Here is an 18,251-nt window from a genome sequence, read left to right on the forward strand (position 1 = left end):
GTCCCTTCCCACTATTTTGATCAAGAAGACCATATGAATTTGTTTTGAGGTTTGGCCTTGAAGCCAAAGTAGTGCACCACTTTGTATACTGTTCATCACCACACTACGTTTTAGGCAATGTTAGAAATAATATGGCGACTGTTGAAATAATATGGTGACTGTTGAAATAATATGGTGACTGTTGAAATAATATGGTGACTGTTGAAATAATATGGTGACTGTTGAAATAATATGGCGGCTGTTGAAATAATATGGCGGCTGTTGAAATAATATGGTGACTGTTGAAATAATATGGTGACTGTTGAAATAATATGGTGACTGTTGAAATAATATGGTGACTGTTGAAATAATATGGCGCCTCTGGTTGGAAACAGTTCTTTGTGACCAGCCGCACACATGTTGTTCCTGTACTTTTCAGCTTGCGTTCATGTTTTTCATGTTGTTCATGTTGTTCTGCAATCGCCTCTGGTTGGAGTTCTTTGTGATCCATATGTCCTTTTGTGACCACTTGCTTAGAGCAGACTATATAAGGGTCCGGGGAAGAAGGGACGGGGCTCGTCCCAATCCTCGCGAACTGAGCCTGCACTTTTTGATTCTGTCTGACAATAAATTTGACCAACTCCTTAATTTGTGTTACGTCTTCTGATTGACGCTCCTACTCAACCCATCAACGAACATGCGGAGAACCTCGAAGGTAATTGTTATACTTGAATTGATTAACAGAAGTTTAGTAATTGATTGAAACAGGTTGTAATAATTATCATACTTGAATTAATCGACAGAAGTTTAGTGATTGATCAAAACAGGGTTAAGAGAGGTTTTTTACAACAACTGAACAACTTGCTGATCCTTGAGGCCGATTATTTTTCTCCAACAGCAATCATTTTCATATTAAAAGATGTAGGCTTCATGCAGGTTTTATTAAATTATATTACACTTCACATTAAGGTTTTACCCAAAGCAACTTACAATTAGGGGGTTAAGTGTCTTGCTAAAGGACACTACAGAGCCTGGGATCAAGCCAGCAACGTTTAGATCACTAGACAACCAGCAGGTATGGATTGATGTAGGCTTCATTCATGTATGTAGGCTTTATGCAGTTACAGCATGTAAGCATTAAGAGGTATGTAGCCTTTATGCAGGTATGTAAGCTTTATTACATTACATTTAGCAGATGCTTTTATCCAAAGCGACTTACACTTATTCAAACACTTGACGGACATCAGGAGCAATTTGGGGTTAAGTGTCTTGCTCAAGGACACTACAGCATGCTAGCAGGAGGAGCCTGGGATCAAACCAGCAACTTTTAGATTACTGACAACCAGCTCTACCTCCTGAGCTACCATCCCTTTATGCAGGTATGTAGGCTTCATGCGGGTATTGAGGCTTTATGCAGGTATGGAGGGAGGTATGTAGGCTTTATGCAGGTATGTAGGCTACATGCATGTATGTAGTCTTTATGCAGGTATGTAGCATTTATGCAGGTATGTAGGCTTTATGCAGGTACTGTATGTAGGGTTTATGCATGTATGGCGGCAGGTATGTAGGCTTTATGCTGGTATGTAGGGTTTATGCAGGTATGGGGGCTTCATGCAGGTATGTAGGCTTTATGCAGGTATGGAGGCAGGTATGTAGCCATTATGCAGGTATGGAGGCTTTATGCAGGTATGTAGGCTTTATGCAGTTACACGATGTAGCCTTTATGCAGGTATGTAGGCTCTATGCAGGTATTTAGGCTTTATGCAGGTATTGACTGATGTAGGGTTCATGCACGTAGGCTTTTGCAGTTACAGTATGTAAGCTTTAAGAGGTATGGAGGCTTCATGCAGGTGTGGAGGCAGGTATGTAGCCTTTATGCAGGTATGTAGGCTTTATGACATTAAGTAGATGCTTTTATCCAAAGCGACTTACAATTATTCAAACACTGGTTAAGTGTCTTGCTCAAGGACACTACAGCATGCTAGCAGGAGGACCCTGGGATCGAACCAGCAACCTTTAGATTACTGACGACCAGCTCTGTAGGCTTTATGCAGTTACACGATGTAAGCTTTATGCAGGTGTGGAGGCAGCTATGTAGCCTTTATGCAGGTATGAAGGCAGGTATGTAGGCTCAATGCAGGTATGTAGGTTTTATGCAGGTATGTAGGCTCCATGCAGGTATGGAGGCTTTATGTAGGTATGTAGGCTTTATGCAGGTATGTAGGCTTTATGCAGGTATGTAGGGTTTATGCAGGTATGGGGGCCTCATGAGGTATGAAGGCTTTATGCAGGTATGTAGGCAGGTATGTAGGCTTCATGCAGGTATGTACCCTTTATGTCGGTATGGAGGCAGGTATGTAGGCTTTATGCAGGTATGTAGGCTTTATGTAGGTATGTCGGCTGTATACAGGTATGTAGTCTTTATGCAGGTATGTAGGGTTTACGCAGGTATGGGGGCTTCATGCAGGTATGTAGCCTTTATGTCGGTATGGAGGCAGGTATGTAGGCTTTATGCAGGTATGGAGGCTTTATGTAAGTATGTCGGCTGTATGCAGGTATGTAGGCTTTATGCAGGTATGGGGGCTTCATGCAGGTATGTAGACTTTATGCAGGTATGTCGGCTTTATGCAGGTATGTCGGCTTCATGCAGGTATGGAGGCTTTATGCAGGTATGTAGGCTTTATGTAGGTATGTAGGCTTTATGCAGGTATGTAGGGTTTATGCAGGTATGTGGGCTTCATGCAGGTATGGAGGCTTTATGCAGGTATGGAGGCAGGTATTTAGCCTTTATGCAGGTATGGAGGCAGGTATGTAGACTTTATGCAGGTATGGAGGCAGGTATGTAGCCTTTATGCAGGTATGGAGGCAGGTATGTAGACTTTATGCAGGTATATAGCCTTTGTGCAGGTATGGAGGCAGGTATGGAGGCAGGTATGTAGGCTTTATGCAGGTATGTCGGCTTTATGCAGGTATGTCGGCTTCATGCAGGTATGGAGGCTTTATGCAGGTATGTAGGCTTTATGTAGGTATGTAGGCTTTATGCAGGTATGTAGGGTTTATGCAGGTATGTGGGCTTCATGCAGGTATGGAGGCTTTATGCAGGTATGGAGGCAGGTATGTAGCCTTTATGCAGGTATGGAGGCAGGTATGTAGACTTTATGCAGGTATGGAGGCAGGTATGTAGCCTTTATGCAGGTATGGAGGCAGGTATGTAGACTTTATGCAGGTATATAGCCTTTGTGCAGGTATGGAGGCAGGTATGTAGGCTTTATGCAGGTATGTAGGCTTTATGCAGGTATGGAGGCTTTATGCAGGTATGGGGGCTTCATGCAGGTATGTAGGCTTTATGTAGGTATGTCGGCTTTATGCAGGTATGTCGGCTTTATGCAGGTACTGTATGTAGGGTTTATGCATGTATGGCGGCAGGTATGTAGGCTTTATGCTGGTATGTAGGATTTATGTAGGTATGTAGGCTTTATGTAGGTGTCTAGGCTTTATGCATGTATGGAGGCAGGTACAGTACGTATGTAGGCTTTATGTAGGGTTTATGCAGGTATGGAGGCTTTATGTAGGTAGGTAGGCTTTATGCAGGTATGTGGGCTTCATGCAGGTATGGAGGCAGGTATGTAGACTTTATGCATGTATGGAGGCAGGTACAGTACGTATGTAGGCTTTATGTAGGTATGTAGGGTTTATGCAGGTATGGAGGCTTTATGTAGGTATGTAGGCTTTATGCAGGTATGGAGGCTTTATGCAGGTATGGAGGCTTTATGCAGGTATGGAGGCAGGTATGTAGACTTTATGCAGGTATGGAGGCAGGTATGTAGGCTTTATGCAGGTATGTCGGCTTTATGCAGGTATGGGGGCTTCATGCAGGTATGTAGGCTTTATGTAGGTATGTCGGCTTTATGCAGGTATGGAGGCTTTATGCAGGTACTGTATGTAGGGTTTATGCATGTATGGCGGCAGGTATGTAGGCTTTATGCTGGTATGTAGGATTTATGTAGGTATGTAATGTTTATACATGTATGGAGGCAGGTATGTAGGCTTTATGGGCTTAAATAAACCCATGAATACCAAAATTTGGATGCCGCAGTTGTTGCAATCAATCAATGAAAAATTGTGGAAGACCATCTGCAGTGCAGGGTTGTAAAAATTAGAATTAGTTCATCAGGGTCTGGGTGATTTTAAGATTTTAATGATTTTAAAGATAAAGGTCAATTGGGTAATATGAAGATTCGTTAAAAAGAGAGTATCTTGTGCGTTTTGTTTTTACAAAATGCAGAGGTTTCAAGGTCACAGGTATGAAAGAATTCAGCTGTACTATCAAAATGGTCCTGTTTTGTCTCACGCTTCCTGCTGCAACCCTATTTCGGTTAACAGATATTGGTATAATGCAATAAACCCATTCTAAAAGCAAAAGCAATCTAAAGCATGTACAGTGTACAGTGTGTAAATTGCTTATAAAGCATGTCATCATCTAGACTCTTGAACCATTCACAGACACACTGTACAGACAGAAATGTCTTTAAAATTTTTATTGCCATGTTATTTAGACAACCAGAGATCACATAAAATTGACTTATTTATTGGGGAAACAATAATGTGAATCAAACATTATGAGAATAAATTACCAAGGAATAATTATATATATATATATATATATATATATATATATATATATATATATATATATATATATATATATATATATATATTAGATGTATATATATTGATTAGACACACATAAACTCTGGCAGCCTTCGTTATCCAGTTTGAAAGTGTTGTTCCTGACGGCCAACCTTCATGGCTCTCGTAACTTATTTGGTCATTCAGTAGTTTTTAAATTCCTTACAGCCTCAACCCTTTAACGATATCAGAATATCATTGTTTACGATTTTTGAGTGGGCCAGTTTGCCAAGACAGTTCATTATACAATCATAATTTCAACGTACACCATTTAAAAACCTTTTTGTATTACACAAACCATTCAACCTGATGCTCCGCAAATAATTCAAGATATTTATGATACACATGATGGTGTGACTTGAACTGTCTGATGATCAAAGATGGTCTAAAACTTACTGTGTGAACAAACAAACTGAACAAACTCATCGTGCGCAAATGTGCAACCAGTGATTTGCCATAATGTACAAGGCTTGTGATGGAAAGGCTGAACAGTCTGCCACATTATGTGTGTGGCCTTGTGTATTTACATTTTTATAACAAAGTGATAATGGCAGTTGACCAGTATTTGGGAAGGCCTTGTCTGCCTTTTTGTGTTTAAGAATTCAAATGAATTAAAAACATGTCATTGTTTTAATGATTGATTGGATGTTCTTAGATTATTTGGTTTTAATGTTCGGGTTAAGGAAGATTTTAAATCTATGAGGCTCCTTACAGCAACTGGACTGGGTCTCCCCCAAAAAGAGGGAGCTGGAGAGTCGGCTCCATACTGCTACTAAGATGACTTCTTCTCCAAGCTGAAATGATAATGTGCAGAATATTTTACTTTCAAATATGAAATTATTATAACCTTGATTTCATATGTCAAAGATAAATTATATATCTATGTAATCGTATTGCAAAGCTAGTGGGAAAAATAAACACATGCTGCAATCTTTTAAGCTGGACTACATTCTACAAGCCATAAAATAAATACAAGTAATAATAAATATAATTTCCTCAGAAACATTCAGGCCCCTTCACATTTTTAAAAATGTTCTTGTTACAGCCGTCCTTTGAAATTAAATATAAAATTTAAGATTGCATCAGTGTGATTTGCCCCTCTCTGAAAACAGCGATATCAAGCGGCAATCAACAGGACTTTGAACATCATCGGAAAAGCTTGTCCCACCATTCATAGTTTTGAAAAATCAATCACAGGTCAAGGTGGCAAAACGACAATCTATGCTCGTCTGCTGAGCTGCAATGAAGATTCCTTTCAGATGAGACAGTGAAAAGGCCGAAGATTAAAACAAATGTTTGGCTTGACGCTACAGTGCTGACATCTACAGTTTTGTGTATGTACAGGCAACCCAGGACTGAACAGGAAGAAACGCATCTCAAAGATAGCTATGCGCTTCAAACAAAATATAATTCTATGATGCTTTGTTATATATAATGACCTGTAGAAAGAAGCTGGTTACACAAAATCTTACTTATATTTGATGAGTCTCCCCCCCTGGATAAGCTGTGCCGTTTCATTGGTCAGATGGCAAGCAAATAGCAACCAATTGCGGGGCTGCACCTTGTAGGCAAACCGCATGAAGAGCAGTGAATAGCAGGTCAGAGCTGAGGGAGAGAAAACAAAACAATTAAAGTCAAAGAATTAAAGCCATTTACAAGATGCTCCTGCTGTGAAAACATCCAACGACAGTGAAAAGTTATCATCTGGGCATATTGCTTACACTGAGAACACAGATATCATTACAAAACAAGTGAAACTCAGTTTAAATAATATTTAACATGTAATATTTGTTAATCACACCAAAAGAGACACCACGATATGTGCAAGGAGAATCGACGACTCAAACGCACATAAATTCTCATCTCTCAGACTAGTTACCAACTAACTAGTGCATCAGAGACCATGATTTGGATTGTGCACATATGGCCCAAAACAATCACTGTATTTGCCTATATGTGTATGTATTTGGTTTCAAATCTTTGTTGGCTAGTATCTATGTACGTCTGTAAAATGTGTTTGTTTGTCTCTCACCAAAGGTCATTCTGCCACTTATGATTTCAGGGCTCTTCTTCATATCTGTGATGGCCGCCACAGGAAGACCCCAGTTAGCTACTGGACCCCAGAAATGCTGTGCTCCCACACAAACACACAGAAACGCACACAATTTCAGACAACAAACAAGTGACAAAAAGTGCCAACATTATTTTTTTTTAAGTTTAGAATAGTTAATGCTTATTTTCTACTTACGGGTTGTGCACTATTTAGATTTCCTTAGAAATTACTTCTTCATTTCCGATAAACAATCTAAAGCAATGCTAGCTTTCCTTGGTCCCAATTATTATTTGCAATTTCGGAGCTACGGTTGCAATGAAAGATTACAATTATACAAATACTTACATATATAAAAATATAAGTTAGGTCTGACAATGTTTGATTAAAATGAAATCTCATTAATTAAATTGTAGCAAATTCTTGAATTCAGAATTTTGCACAACCCTGCTACACACCCTGACCCTGACCCTGTACAACAGTGATGTTGCCGATGGTCAAATATGGGTACGAGAGAGAAGATGGCTGTCCCCGGCTAAAATAGTTCATGTTTGCACCAATAAACCAATTGAGATGATTGACAAATCTTACAAAACAAAGACAGGCTCCGGTGGAGCCGTGAACTGAGTGGCGCTGAAGCGGTGAGGTCTGTGCAAGGGGCGATGTAACCTAGCTGTACATTGTATTAGCCTTTGTAACATAAATTGTTACTGAAACATGACCGACTGGGTTCAAATTTGTCCGGGGAAAAAAAATATTGTTGGACACCGGACCGAGTTTTACGACAGTATAAAAGCGCAATTGCATTTAGAAACTGTATAGAGCGCTGAAGGGGAATATAGCTCATTCATGGTGATACTTGTATTAACATGAGTATCATATATTTCCCATTGGCAACCTCACAGTTGTAAATATCCCTAAAAAATATAAAATATACTTCAACAAGAGGACGGACTGACAAGCTCAGTACTTACCGTGCTGTTGATGGATTTTTTAACAGCAACATATAAAAGAAAAAAACAGGAAGGGATAAATAGGTCAAAATATGGAAGCACGAAAACAAACTGTCACATTGTTTCTCGTAGAGCAATCATGCACTAGCAGTATTGTGCAATTTGATATATATTTTATTAGCTTCCAGGGGGAACCAAATAATGAGACTGCATCCCAATTACCTTCTTATCTTAACGGTGTGACCTGATGACATAAAATTAAAGTTACTGAAAAAAAATAATTCTAAGGATAAGGGATGTTTTTTATATAATTTGGATTTGACAAGTTTATTTCACCAGCTGTGTTGGTTTGGATGTCTTGATCAATATAAACAGCCCTTGTTTACTAAGTTGTCATTCGCTTGGAATGTTTTTAGCCCCGAGGGCTCAACTTCTGACGGCCTTTGTGGCGGGGCGGCTCTGTGTGCAGGGTATGATAACAGTCTGAGGGTGGTTTCAGGGTTTTATAATTATTGTTAGTTATGTATTATGCAATACTAAAGATTTCAAACTCAGACAATCCATGAATCTCAAGCACAACATTAAACCTCTTGCGATGACTATTGAGAGTTTAGGAAAACCATGTGCATTGTCCAGCCCTAACCCAACACGAGAGAGACTCTGAAGGCTTTAGTCACTTCTTCCGCAAGAAGAGGAAACAATTTTATGGCAAGAGAGAATATCTACCCTAATAGCAAAGGCATTATGCTACTCTGAGCAATTTTCGTTAAATATATTACGTTTCATTACGGACGGATTGCTCCACAATCATGGCCTCCCATCGTATAACGCAACCTCCACTTGCTTCTTTGAAAGGACAGTATAGGACATTTTCACAAGCATGACTATTGCTTTAGTTTGTACTGTCACTGGTCCCAACATTTCTAAAAAAGTACTTTGGACTTGCTGTTATCATATGGTAGATCTTTGCCAAACATACATGGTTTGGAGCCTTTCTGACCACAAAGACGTATATTCATATACATGTTTTTCTATATAATAAAGCCATGCTGCTCCGTAGATACAAAAACAACATTATGACCTACGTATCCATACATTAACTCTTTTTTTCTTGTTACAAAAAAAACAAAACAAAAAAAAATCCATACATTAAGTAACACCAGACCTTAAAAATCCCATGTAAAATACCACTATTGTGGTTTTACCATAATTTACCTTACTATTTCTCTAAATATTTTCAATAACAATAAACATTATGCAAATACTGTATTCTATTAGGAGAAACCTTTATTTTTTATTTATATATATATATATATATATATTATAGATTATATTTTAAGATGCATACACTGTGTGTAGACAAGCATGGAGGCAGTACATGCTTGTGTACATGTGCTGTATGGGAGATTTTTTTTTTAAGTACCTGTGTGTAGGCAAACAAACTGTCATATGTTGACCTTCATCCTGCTGCTTTTAATGTAACGTGTGTTGAGGCCACCGCTGGTGGCAATGCACACAATTACATACATAATGAATATAAAGAATATTCTCAATAGAGAAAAACAACAGATTCCAACAGACCCAGCTTATGTGGCACCGTTTTTAAATTGTTTATTTTGTTATTGCATATTAGATTGTTAGCTGGGCAGCTTAGTAGAGTCTCCGATGGAGCAAAATGGCTTAGCTGTCAAGCGTTCAGATCGAAAGAATGGAAACTCATTTGCCATCGTTCGTTTGGCCTATACTGTCACGTCAAAAAAAAAGAGGATCGCGGCGACACGTTGGGCGGCAACTGTTATGTCGGGGGGGGGGGGTCACCTGAATTTGATCGCGTTAAGGAGCCAGGTCATTGTAATCGCTGCGCGAACCCCAGGGACGGCGGCGAACTAGAACACGCTTCTGGTTCGGACGCCAACACGAAGAGCCGACAACGAACGCGTTGGATCCAGGACGCGCGTACGTACATATGCAGCGCGGTGTCATTGCGACAATCCCGGAGATTATGCACAATAAGATCTGAAAAAGACGTGTCGACTACGCACATTATAGTATTTTTCAGAGCTTATTGTGCATCATGTGTATTATGGATGTCACGGAAGGGCCGCCGTGCGGAAGATTGTTTGTGTTTGTGTTGTCAATTATCACCCAGCTGGCGGTAGCCGGTAGCCAAAAAAAAAACAAAAGCGATACGATTTACCTCATCAAGTAATCCCTGAACTCTTTGCTTTTCAGGTGGTCGATCGCTTTCCGTGCAACGACTCCGGCCATGGTTGCGGTTCGGTTCGGTTCGGCGTCCTGTTCCCGGGCGGAGAAGCGACTCGCGGCGGGCCAGTGGCTTTTTCCCCCCCACCCCCCAAGCGGCAGGTTTAGAGGACGACCGGACGACCTACGGCTATGGCGTCGGCTTTACGACACTGTCGCCACCCCCGCACGACCCTTGCCTCTCATTGGCGTTGCTATGGGGGAGTAGTTCCGTCGCTATGGAATCGGGAACGGTGACGTCCCGAGCGACGCCGGAGCCCTTGACCACCCCGCGGGCTTCTGCCGGGGAATAGTCCGGAGCCACGGCCGTTTCGGTGGGAATCGCGGCGTTCGGGGCAGATCGATCGGGTCTGAGTTGGTTGGGAATCGCAGGCCTGACGGCAAAGCCAACATGGCGGTCGAACAGCGTTGAACCGCGAAAAGTCAGACGTCGAGCTAAACCATTCTGTGTTTTTTTTTTTTTGTTGTTTTTATGTTACGTTAACATACGCCCCCCCCCCCAAAAAAAAACAAAAACAACAACCTAAAAAAAACGTTCATTCCATGTTTTCCCGAACAAAATACATTTAAAGTTCGGAGTTTCAAGGGAACGCAACGCGGCTCCCTTACAGTTTCGGCTGTTCGACGACGGAAGTATCGCGAGAACATACGGGCACCCGCGGACCTGCGATCAACGTGGTTCTCTTCATTTGTGGGAGCAAGTGCGGCTTGGCCTCCTGCTTCACGCCTCACTCATCGACATGTTGCTGTGTTTATTGATGTGTCGTTGTCGTATCTCAATACGAAGCCCGGAATGCGCGCGTTTAGGCGAAATGTTTCCCTTTCATGGTTATTTGTTGTTTATTTCCACGTCGACCACGACGGAATGCGCCGACCAATATTACACCGCTTTTAAGTCCGATCGAATAACTCGACACTTCTAACCGGAGACTCGTTTCCAAACAGGACAGCCACACATTCTGGACGCGGACCGATGATAAAACAAAAGGCGAGAGCTGTGAGTGAGTTCACTGGGATTGAAACGCTTCCACACGGCTGTAGCACCCGAAGTTGTCCGGCAGGCGGCGCCAGACTCCACAATGCCCCCCCCCCCCATGGCTTAACATAAAACCTAAAAAGCATGAAGACAAGTGCAAAGAAACACATTATAAAAGAACGTAGAATGCATAAAGTAATAAAATAGAATTCATAGAATGCATACGAGATACAGTGCACTGTATCTCGTATGCATTCTATGAATTCTATTTTATTACAAGGTTTCTTTGGTTCATTTCTTGCACTGCTGTGCAGTGCAAGAAATGAACCAAAGAAACCTTGTTTTACTCTTTGTTATCAACCTTACCTTACCTTGTCAAGGCAATATCCGAGCCCGGGGGAACCGGTCTGGAGATCTTTTCATTCACCTATTCTCTGAATAGTGTTTTACCATGTCAAGGGTGAGGATTTTTCTTAATTTAATCATTATGATTTCTCCTTTTTCCTTGCTCTTGTCAATTGTCAATGCAACAATACAGTTTGGCTTTATGACTTAGCAATGTAGGTAAACATGCCAACATGACAGTGAGCTAAAAAAAACTCTTGACTTGACAGCTGCATTGTCCAGCACCTGCACAGTCCAGTCTCTTTTCATGCCTCCATAGTTGAAAATAAATGAATCCAATATTTCATATTGCATATGTTTGCCTGAATATGCAAAACAAACACTGAATGTGCTTGTAAGATATGAATGCCATTTGAGTCAATATTAAATAAATGAATAAACACATAAGTAAATGAATAAATATGAACATAAATATATAAATATGTCTATGAAATTAATCCTGAAATAAATAAACAAGGCAATAAATAAATAAATACATATATAAAAACATGTAAATATAAATGTATAAATGAGTAAATATATTTAAATAAATAAATAGGCTTTTAACTTTTAAAAAGGACATTTTTCAGAAGACTATTTTTATTAATTTCAAGGGACTTGCACATTCCACATTCATTTATTTAAGGTTACTTCTTTCTTCATAATGCCTCTAGTGTGCAGATGATGCGGTTTGAGCGGCCACACCTGTGGATCAGTTCGGCTGTATACCTGTTGTTTGTTGGTTGGCACAGGCAACAGGTAAAACCCCCATCCCCCCCACACACACAGGAGAGCACTGCCACAGTGGCTTCTGAACAGGGACTCTCAGGCACGGGGAAGGGACACGGAAGGGCTATCCGGCGACGCCGTCGTTGCCGTAGTCTGCATTGTTGAGGTATGGGAATCCTCTTTCAGAGTCCAGTGTTTTATTATTTTAAGGTATTGGAACCCTGTGTCAGAGGCTGTATTTAAGGTATGGGAACCCTGTTTCAGAGTCCAGTGTTTTATTATTTTAAGGTATTGGAACCCTGTGTCAGAGGCTGTATTTTAGGTATGGGAACCCTGTTTCAGAGTCCAGGTTTTATTTTTTTCCCTGCTTGGTGGTGGTGGGGGGGGGGGGGGTTGGTTTGAGCAGCCACACCTGTCCTGGGTCTAAGTAATTGGGGCCCAGGATCAGTGTGGCTGCATACCTGTTGCTTGTTGGTTGGTCTAACGACCACGGAGAGAGAAAAAATGGCCTCTCCCCCAAGCTGTCGAGCCAGTGGGCTGGCCCTTGCACTGTGCTGTAACAGCTGTCGGACTTGGGGTACAGGGTGCAGCTGGACAAGCGGAACCGGGTGGTGGCCCTCCACCGTGACTGGCTCGCTCCTGACTGACCGCCGGCTCCAACCGAGCTGAGGACCAACTCCGGGCAACCACTCCTACCACTGCTGTGGCGCCGCTCCCTCTCTCAGCTGGCTCTGAATCTGTGAGATAATAACGCCCCCACACATTTGCACATAAGGACGGCAAATGTGGCATTATGAAATAGAAGTGAATGTGGAATTCTGAAATAAAAGTCTGTGAAATTCATAAATAATCTTTTGAAAAACATCCTTCTTAAAATCCAAAACTTTTTTTAATGTTTATTTATTTATTTATTTGTTTGTTTGTTTATTTATTTATATATATATTTATTGCCTCATTTGTTTCAGGATTTATTTCATCGGCATATTTATTAATGTTTTTTTTCTTTTACATACAGTAACATCAACTCAAATGGTGTTCCATATCTTACAAGCACATTCAGTGTTTCTTTTGCATATTCAACACAATGACAACTCAAAAGAAATAGAAATATATTCAGCCCAAACTATGGGATTATTTTATTTTAAACCACGGAGAAGTGAAAAGAGACTCAACTATTTGGACTAAGACAATGCAGCTGTCAAGTCAGAGAAGCTCTGGAGGAATGGAGGCGCTGGCTATATACTCCCGCCAGGGTCACTGGGCCTTATTCCTTGGTCGCTTTGCTTTCACCCTCACTTTCAGCCCAGGCTCCAGGAACCTCGAACCGGACGGCCTCTCTCTCGCTAGCTCGCTTTGGAAACGGCTCCCTCCATCCCCGACACCATCCTTCCATCGTCCTGTGTGGTCGCCGTGGTTCTAGTCCGGCAGCGAAGTGGTGCCGGGGCCGGGCATGCCAAGATGGCCGAGTGAGCGCACGCTTTCTATCGAGCTCCGCAATTTTAGGATTTGAAAACAGTAAAGACTTTTTCATTCACCAAACACTTGATTTTTTTTTTTACACCAAAGACCATATACAACAAATATAAAAGGGAAGTGGTAAAAAAAACGAACCAACGCAAAAGAAAACAAGTTTCTCAAGGTGCCAGAACTAAGCTAGACGATGCTATTGTTGCTAAGGCTGGTAATGTACTAATAGATAGCTGTCACCATTATACCTCTGCCTCGTGACTCTTGCTACAGTAGAAGACAAGACCGTTGATATTGCGAGTGCAGATATGAAAGGGCAAGTGTGTATGATCTCTGAGTTGGAACCTAAGGCTTTCTGGAATTGAAGAATCGGACAAGGAAAATCAAGCTTCCCGGCCAGAGCAGGAGAGCAGGCTTGTCGACATCATCGACGCCATTCACCGTCTCGGTGCCAAGCGGCAAAATGACACCAGGCCCAGAGGGGTTATTCTGCATTTCACCTTCTCCAGTCTGCAGAGATGCTGTATGGAGAGCTGCAAAGACGTCCCCCTTCCTGCAGGACAACAGCCTTAGATTCGCGGAGGATATTTCAAAAGAGGACGGGGAGATGCAGGAACAAGCTGTGGCCGTTGATAGAGAAGACTCGAACAGTGGGCAAAGTTGCCAACTTTGTCGTAGGCCATGCATTTATCAATGGTTCCAAAGTCCCCTTCCCTCACTAATGACAACCTCGTGGATTTAATTGTTTTATAACCTATATTCTGGTTTTAGTTTTTTATTTATACTATAAACAAGACTTAACAGAGGCATTTTTTATTTATATTTCTCCTTAATTCACAAAGCCAATGTTATTACCTTTTTTAAATAGGCTTTTAGAGGCCAATCTAAAGGCCACGTCAGCAGGTCAAGAATGCTGTATTTTCCTTTGGTTTATCATATTCTTACACCAATTTTACTGGTATTTTATAAATGATCCAATACTCGGTCCCCCTATCTAGTGATTCACTTCTAGTTAACTGGTTGGTGACCACTATTACATTTTTCCTCTTGTTCATTAATAACCTTGTCTTTATCTATAGTTTCGCTCAATGGCTGACTAGGCTCCGGGCCGGGCCTGGCGTCCACGGCCCGGGTTCTTCGCCTGCGGCTGCGTCTGGTGCCTACACGTGGGGGTGAGTAATATGTTTGCACCTCAGGGGTGCGGCGTCTTCTGCGCGCTCCGTGCCTGGGATAGGCTCCTCGGGGCTGTCCATGCGTGTTGCTCCGCAGGCTTCCAGCCTCTCTGGGGGCCGGGGGGTCTTCTGTGGCTAGGGGCTTTCTTGCAGCTGTGGAGTGTCTGCACCGCCGCGGGCCTCAGCGGTGGTTTCGGGGCCTTTCTCGCTGCTTGGAGGCGCTACAATTTAATACCAACCTTATACACCCGAACCAATTGGGACAAGTCCCGTACGCTCACCGGCACATTTCACACACACACACGCGCGCGCGCGCACACACACACACACACAGGCGGTCGCATCACAGGCACACACACACCACCAGCATCCGCCTTGAATACACCCCCATCAACCTCCTGGTTACATCCCTCTTCTCTCCTCCCTCATTTACTGCCATAACTATGACAGGAAGAGGCCACGTGCACAATTGCTGTTCCAGTTTTCCTGGACCTGATTTACTCTGTTTTGTTCTGTTCTCCTTCTCTTGGAGTAGTGATTAGTTGTTTATAACCTAAACATGGTAAAATGGTTCTCCAAAAAGGGGGATTGGTGCCGGTTCTGTACAACCAAAAACTGTGCTCTCGTCATCCTACAGGTCGTCCACAGGACAGAGTTATTGCAGCATTTCTTGATGATTTAGGAATTAATAAAGGGTTGCATTGCAGGTTGAGATGTTGAACTCCACTTGCAGACTAACTCTGCCCTAGATGCAATACAAGCACTCTGTGTCGCATGCCCAGCATCCTGACAGCACAGGTAAAAAAACATAAAAAGGAAAAAGATAAGGTAGCTAGCACTTCCTCCAAAAGTTGCCAGATGGCGTCTTGCGCTAATTTCATAAAGCTTATTAGTTGTGTCAAGAGAGATCACCTTAACCCATATGAAATGTACAGTAGATAGAGAAATCTTTAGCCAAATAATCACAAACTCACTACAGGGACATTGTATATTTTAAGTTAAAAAAAAAAAAAAATCTACAAAGGGCATATTAAAATACTGTAGGCACACCCTAATCCAGAAACCCGGAGAGAGAAAGGATCAAACCGACTATTTACATGTTAAAATGCTTCAGGAACACCCTAATCCAGAGTCCAGGGAGAAAGGGTAAGAGAGAAGGTCAAACTATCTTTTTACATATCAGAAAATGTCATTCTACACTGTGTATGCATTATAGGGAGTCAACCATTTATCTAAAACACAGCACCCCTACTGACAGAGGAGAGGGAGAGACCCTGCCGAGCACTGGCAAAAGAGCCATGGACTGTGATTACTCTGAGCAGCATGATGCATTGGAATGAATAACAATATGATATTTTTCAACTATTTTTCGACTTTTTCCTCAAGGTCTGAATAAGTCGAAAAATTGGTCGCTAGTCGCTTTTTGGAAATAAAGTAGCCACGTTGCCAACACTGATCTCCACGCCCAGATCCCATCCTAAAATAAACGTTTTCCCTTTACGATCTCCAAGACTGTGTTCGCATTTGGGTCCCATCCGTGTTCATAATACATGTATCATTACTCTACAATCACAATAGAAATAACATCAATAACAATATAACTACGCTTACTGAAAACCGGTGCTAACCAGCTAGCTCTGGTGTTCACTACAATATTCAACATCTCCCTGGCTGAATCAGTGGTCCAGTCCTGCTTCAAGAGGTCCACCGTCGTTCCTGTCCTGAAGATCGCCTGGTCGGTGGTCATGAAGTGTTTCGAGAGGCTGATTAAGGATTATATCTGCGCCTCCCTCCCCCAGACGACACCCTGGTCATGGGCCTGATCACGGACTGCGATGAGAAGGCCTACCATGAGGAGGTGGCTGACCTGTCACTCTGGTGCCAGGACAACAGCCTCCACCTGAACTTCAGCAAAACTAAGGAGCTGATGTGGACTTTAGGCAAGGATTACAACAGAGGACACACACGCCCTTGGTGATTAATGGGACTTCTGTTGACAGGGTGAGCAGCTTCAAGTACCTGGGACTATACAAGTTCTATATAACATAGACTATACAAACAGACAATCTGGTGAGAAAGGCGAGGCAGCGTCTTTACCACCTCAGGCAGCTGAGGAAATTCCAGGTCTTGGTGAGGATCCTCAAGTCCTTCTACTGTGGAGCGGTGGAGAGCATCCTGACAGGCAACATTACTGCCTGGTTTGGGAACTATACTGCTCAGGACAGGCGGGCCCTGCAGAGGCTGATGCGTTCAGCCGAACGTACCACTGAAAGTACCCTCCCCTCCCTGCAGGACTTATACACCAGGAGGTGTAGTAGCAGAGCCCGCAGGATCATGAAGGATCCTCACCACCCCAACAACGGACTGTTCCAGCTGCTGCGGTCAGGCAAGCGCCTCCGCAGTCACACAGCGAGGACAGAGAGACTGAGACAGAGTTTTTTCCCACAAGCCATAAGAACTGTCAATGCTGACCTCACCAGGGGTCCTCACTGAGACACACACATAGACTCCACTACCTTACTGTGCTGTATGTAGCATACTGTACCGCATACTGTGTCACTGTTCTGGGTTGTTCGGTGTTACCGTATTGCTGCGCCGTGCTGTTGTATACTGTGCTGTATTATCCCACAAACACTACCTCACATTATTCACATGCCACTTTAATGCACATATCTGTATATACATAATTGCCTATCCCATATACATAAGTCTATCCCATATACATAAGCCTATTCCCTTTATCTATTCCATTTAATTTAATTTAATTTAATTGTAGTCTATATATTTTTACTTTATTCTAAGTATAAGTATTCGACTTACTGTATTACTTTTTAGGAATCAGTTAGTTGGTCTAGTAGAAAGAAATTTTCCTAGGACATATTGTGTGTAATCACTGGGAGCGTTGCATTACATTTCACTGCATATATGTATGAAAGTATGTATATGTATGTGACGAATAAACCTCTTGAATCTTGAATCTTATACATGAAAGACAACGTTTCTCATTTAAAAAGGTAATAAATACAATGGGTGAACGAAGTGATTCTCAGTCAGTTTTCAATAATAAAAATGTGGAATCTGATTTATTTGGGGAATATAGGGAAGATACCAAAAGACAAAATAAGAAGCCACAGATTAAGAACCAGAAGCAACTTCTAAATGCGGATAAGATAGGATGAGATGAGTCCCTTTTTGTGGAAATTACTTGAGCCTGAAAGGAGGAAAGGTCTCGATTCGCGTTGGGATTCTCCATCGACCAAGGACGTCACTGTCCGCCATTAGGCCGAACCTCTGCGTAGTTCTTCACCACCTGAGAAACCCGGATTACTCTGATGTCGGCGGGTTGCACGTCGTAGTCGGACCACAGATATTCTGGAGAGAGGACCTTGGTGGGTTTGTTGTAGAGCAGGTACCTGCATGGACGGAGAGAAGGATGAGTAGGATTAACCTTGGGATGCAGTTTACAACCTGCTCTCATGGAGCTAGGGCTAAACAGGAAAAGGGAGGTTTAAAAGACCCAAGATGGGTGGGTGTCCAATGGGCGATGTTGAAGAACCACCAACTAAGATTTGAACAATAATTTGGGTCCA

At 42.2% G+C, this 18,251-nt stretch overlaps 2 protein-coding genes across 3 annotated transcripts in view; both read right to left on the bottom strand.

Moving 5' to 3' along the window:
- Positions 1-4,502: 4,502 nt before the first annotated feature.
- On the bottom strand, positions 4,503-11,084 carry mpc1 (mitochondrial pyruvate carrier 1; the record flags this gene model as incomplete). Of its 2 annotated transcripts, XM_079998025.1 has the most annotated exons (4): positions 9,869-11,084; positions 7,693-7,696; positions 6,701-6,797; positions 6,137-6,273 (listed from the first exon to the last, which is right to left on the bottom strand). In XM_079998025.1, the coding sequence occupies exons 1-4, from the start codon at positions 9,937-9,939 to the stop codon at positions 6,137-6,139; spliced, it is 309 nt and encodes a 102-aa protein (XP_079854151.1). In that variant the 5' UTR covers positions 9,940-11,084. The 2 variants fall into 2 exon arrangements, with proteins under 2 accessions (XP_079854150.1, XP_079854151.1); XM_079998024.1 differs by lacking the exons at positions 7,693-7,696; positions 9,869-11,084 and adding an exon at positions 4,503-5,462 and having other exon boundaries at positions 6,141-6,273; positions 6,701-6,758.
- LOC307227807 (histo-blood group ABO system transferase 1-like) overlaps positions 10,064-18,251 on the bottom strand; it is a gene marked incomplete at both ends in the record, with an annotated part of 25,868 nt that continues 17,680 nt past the window's right edge. Inside the window, 5 exons of the mRNA XM_079997245.1 lie at positions 10,064-10,307; positions 13,931-14,042; positions 14,587-14,649; positions 15,401-15,447; positions 17,931-18,074. Of these exons, the coding sequence (XP_079853371.1) occupies positions 10,064-10,307; positions 13,931-14,042; positions 14,587-14,649; positions 15,401-15,447; positions 17,931-18,074 (610 nt within the window). The remainder of the gene's footprint in view (positions 10,308-13,930; positions 14,043-14,586; positions 14,650-15,400; positions 15,448-17,930; positions 18,075-18,251) is intronic.

The sequence above is a fragment of the Zeus faber genome (assembly GCF_960531495.2).
Source record: "Zeus faber genome assembly, chromosome: 3".
NCBI classification, from domain to species: Eukaryota; Metazoa; Chordata; class Actinopteri; order Zeiformes; family Zeidae; genus Zeus; species Zeus faber.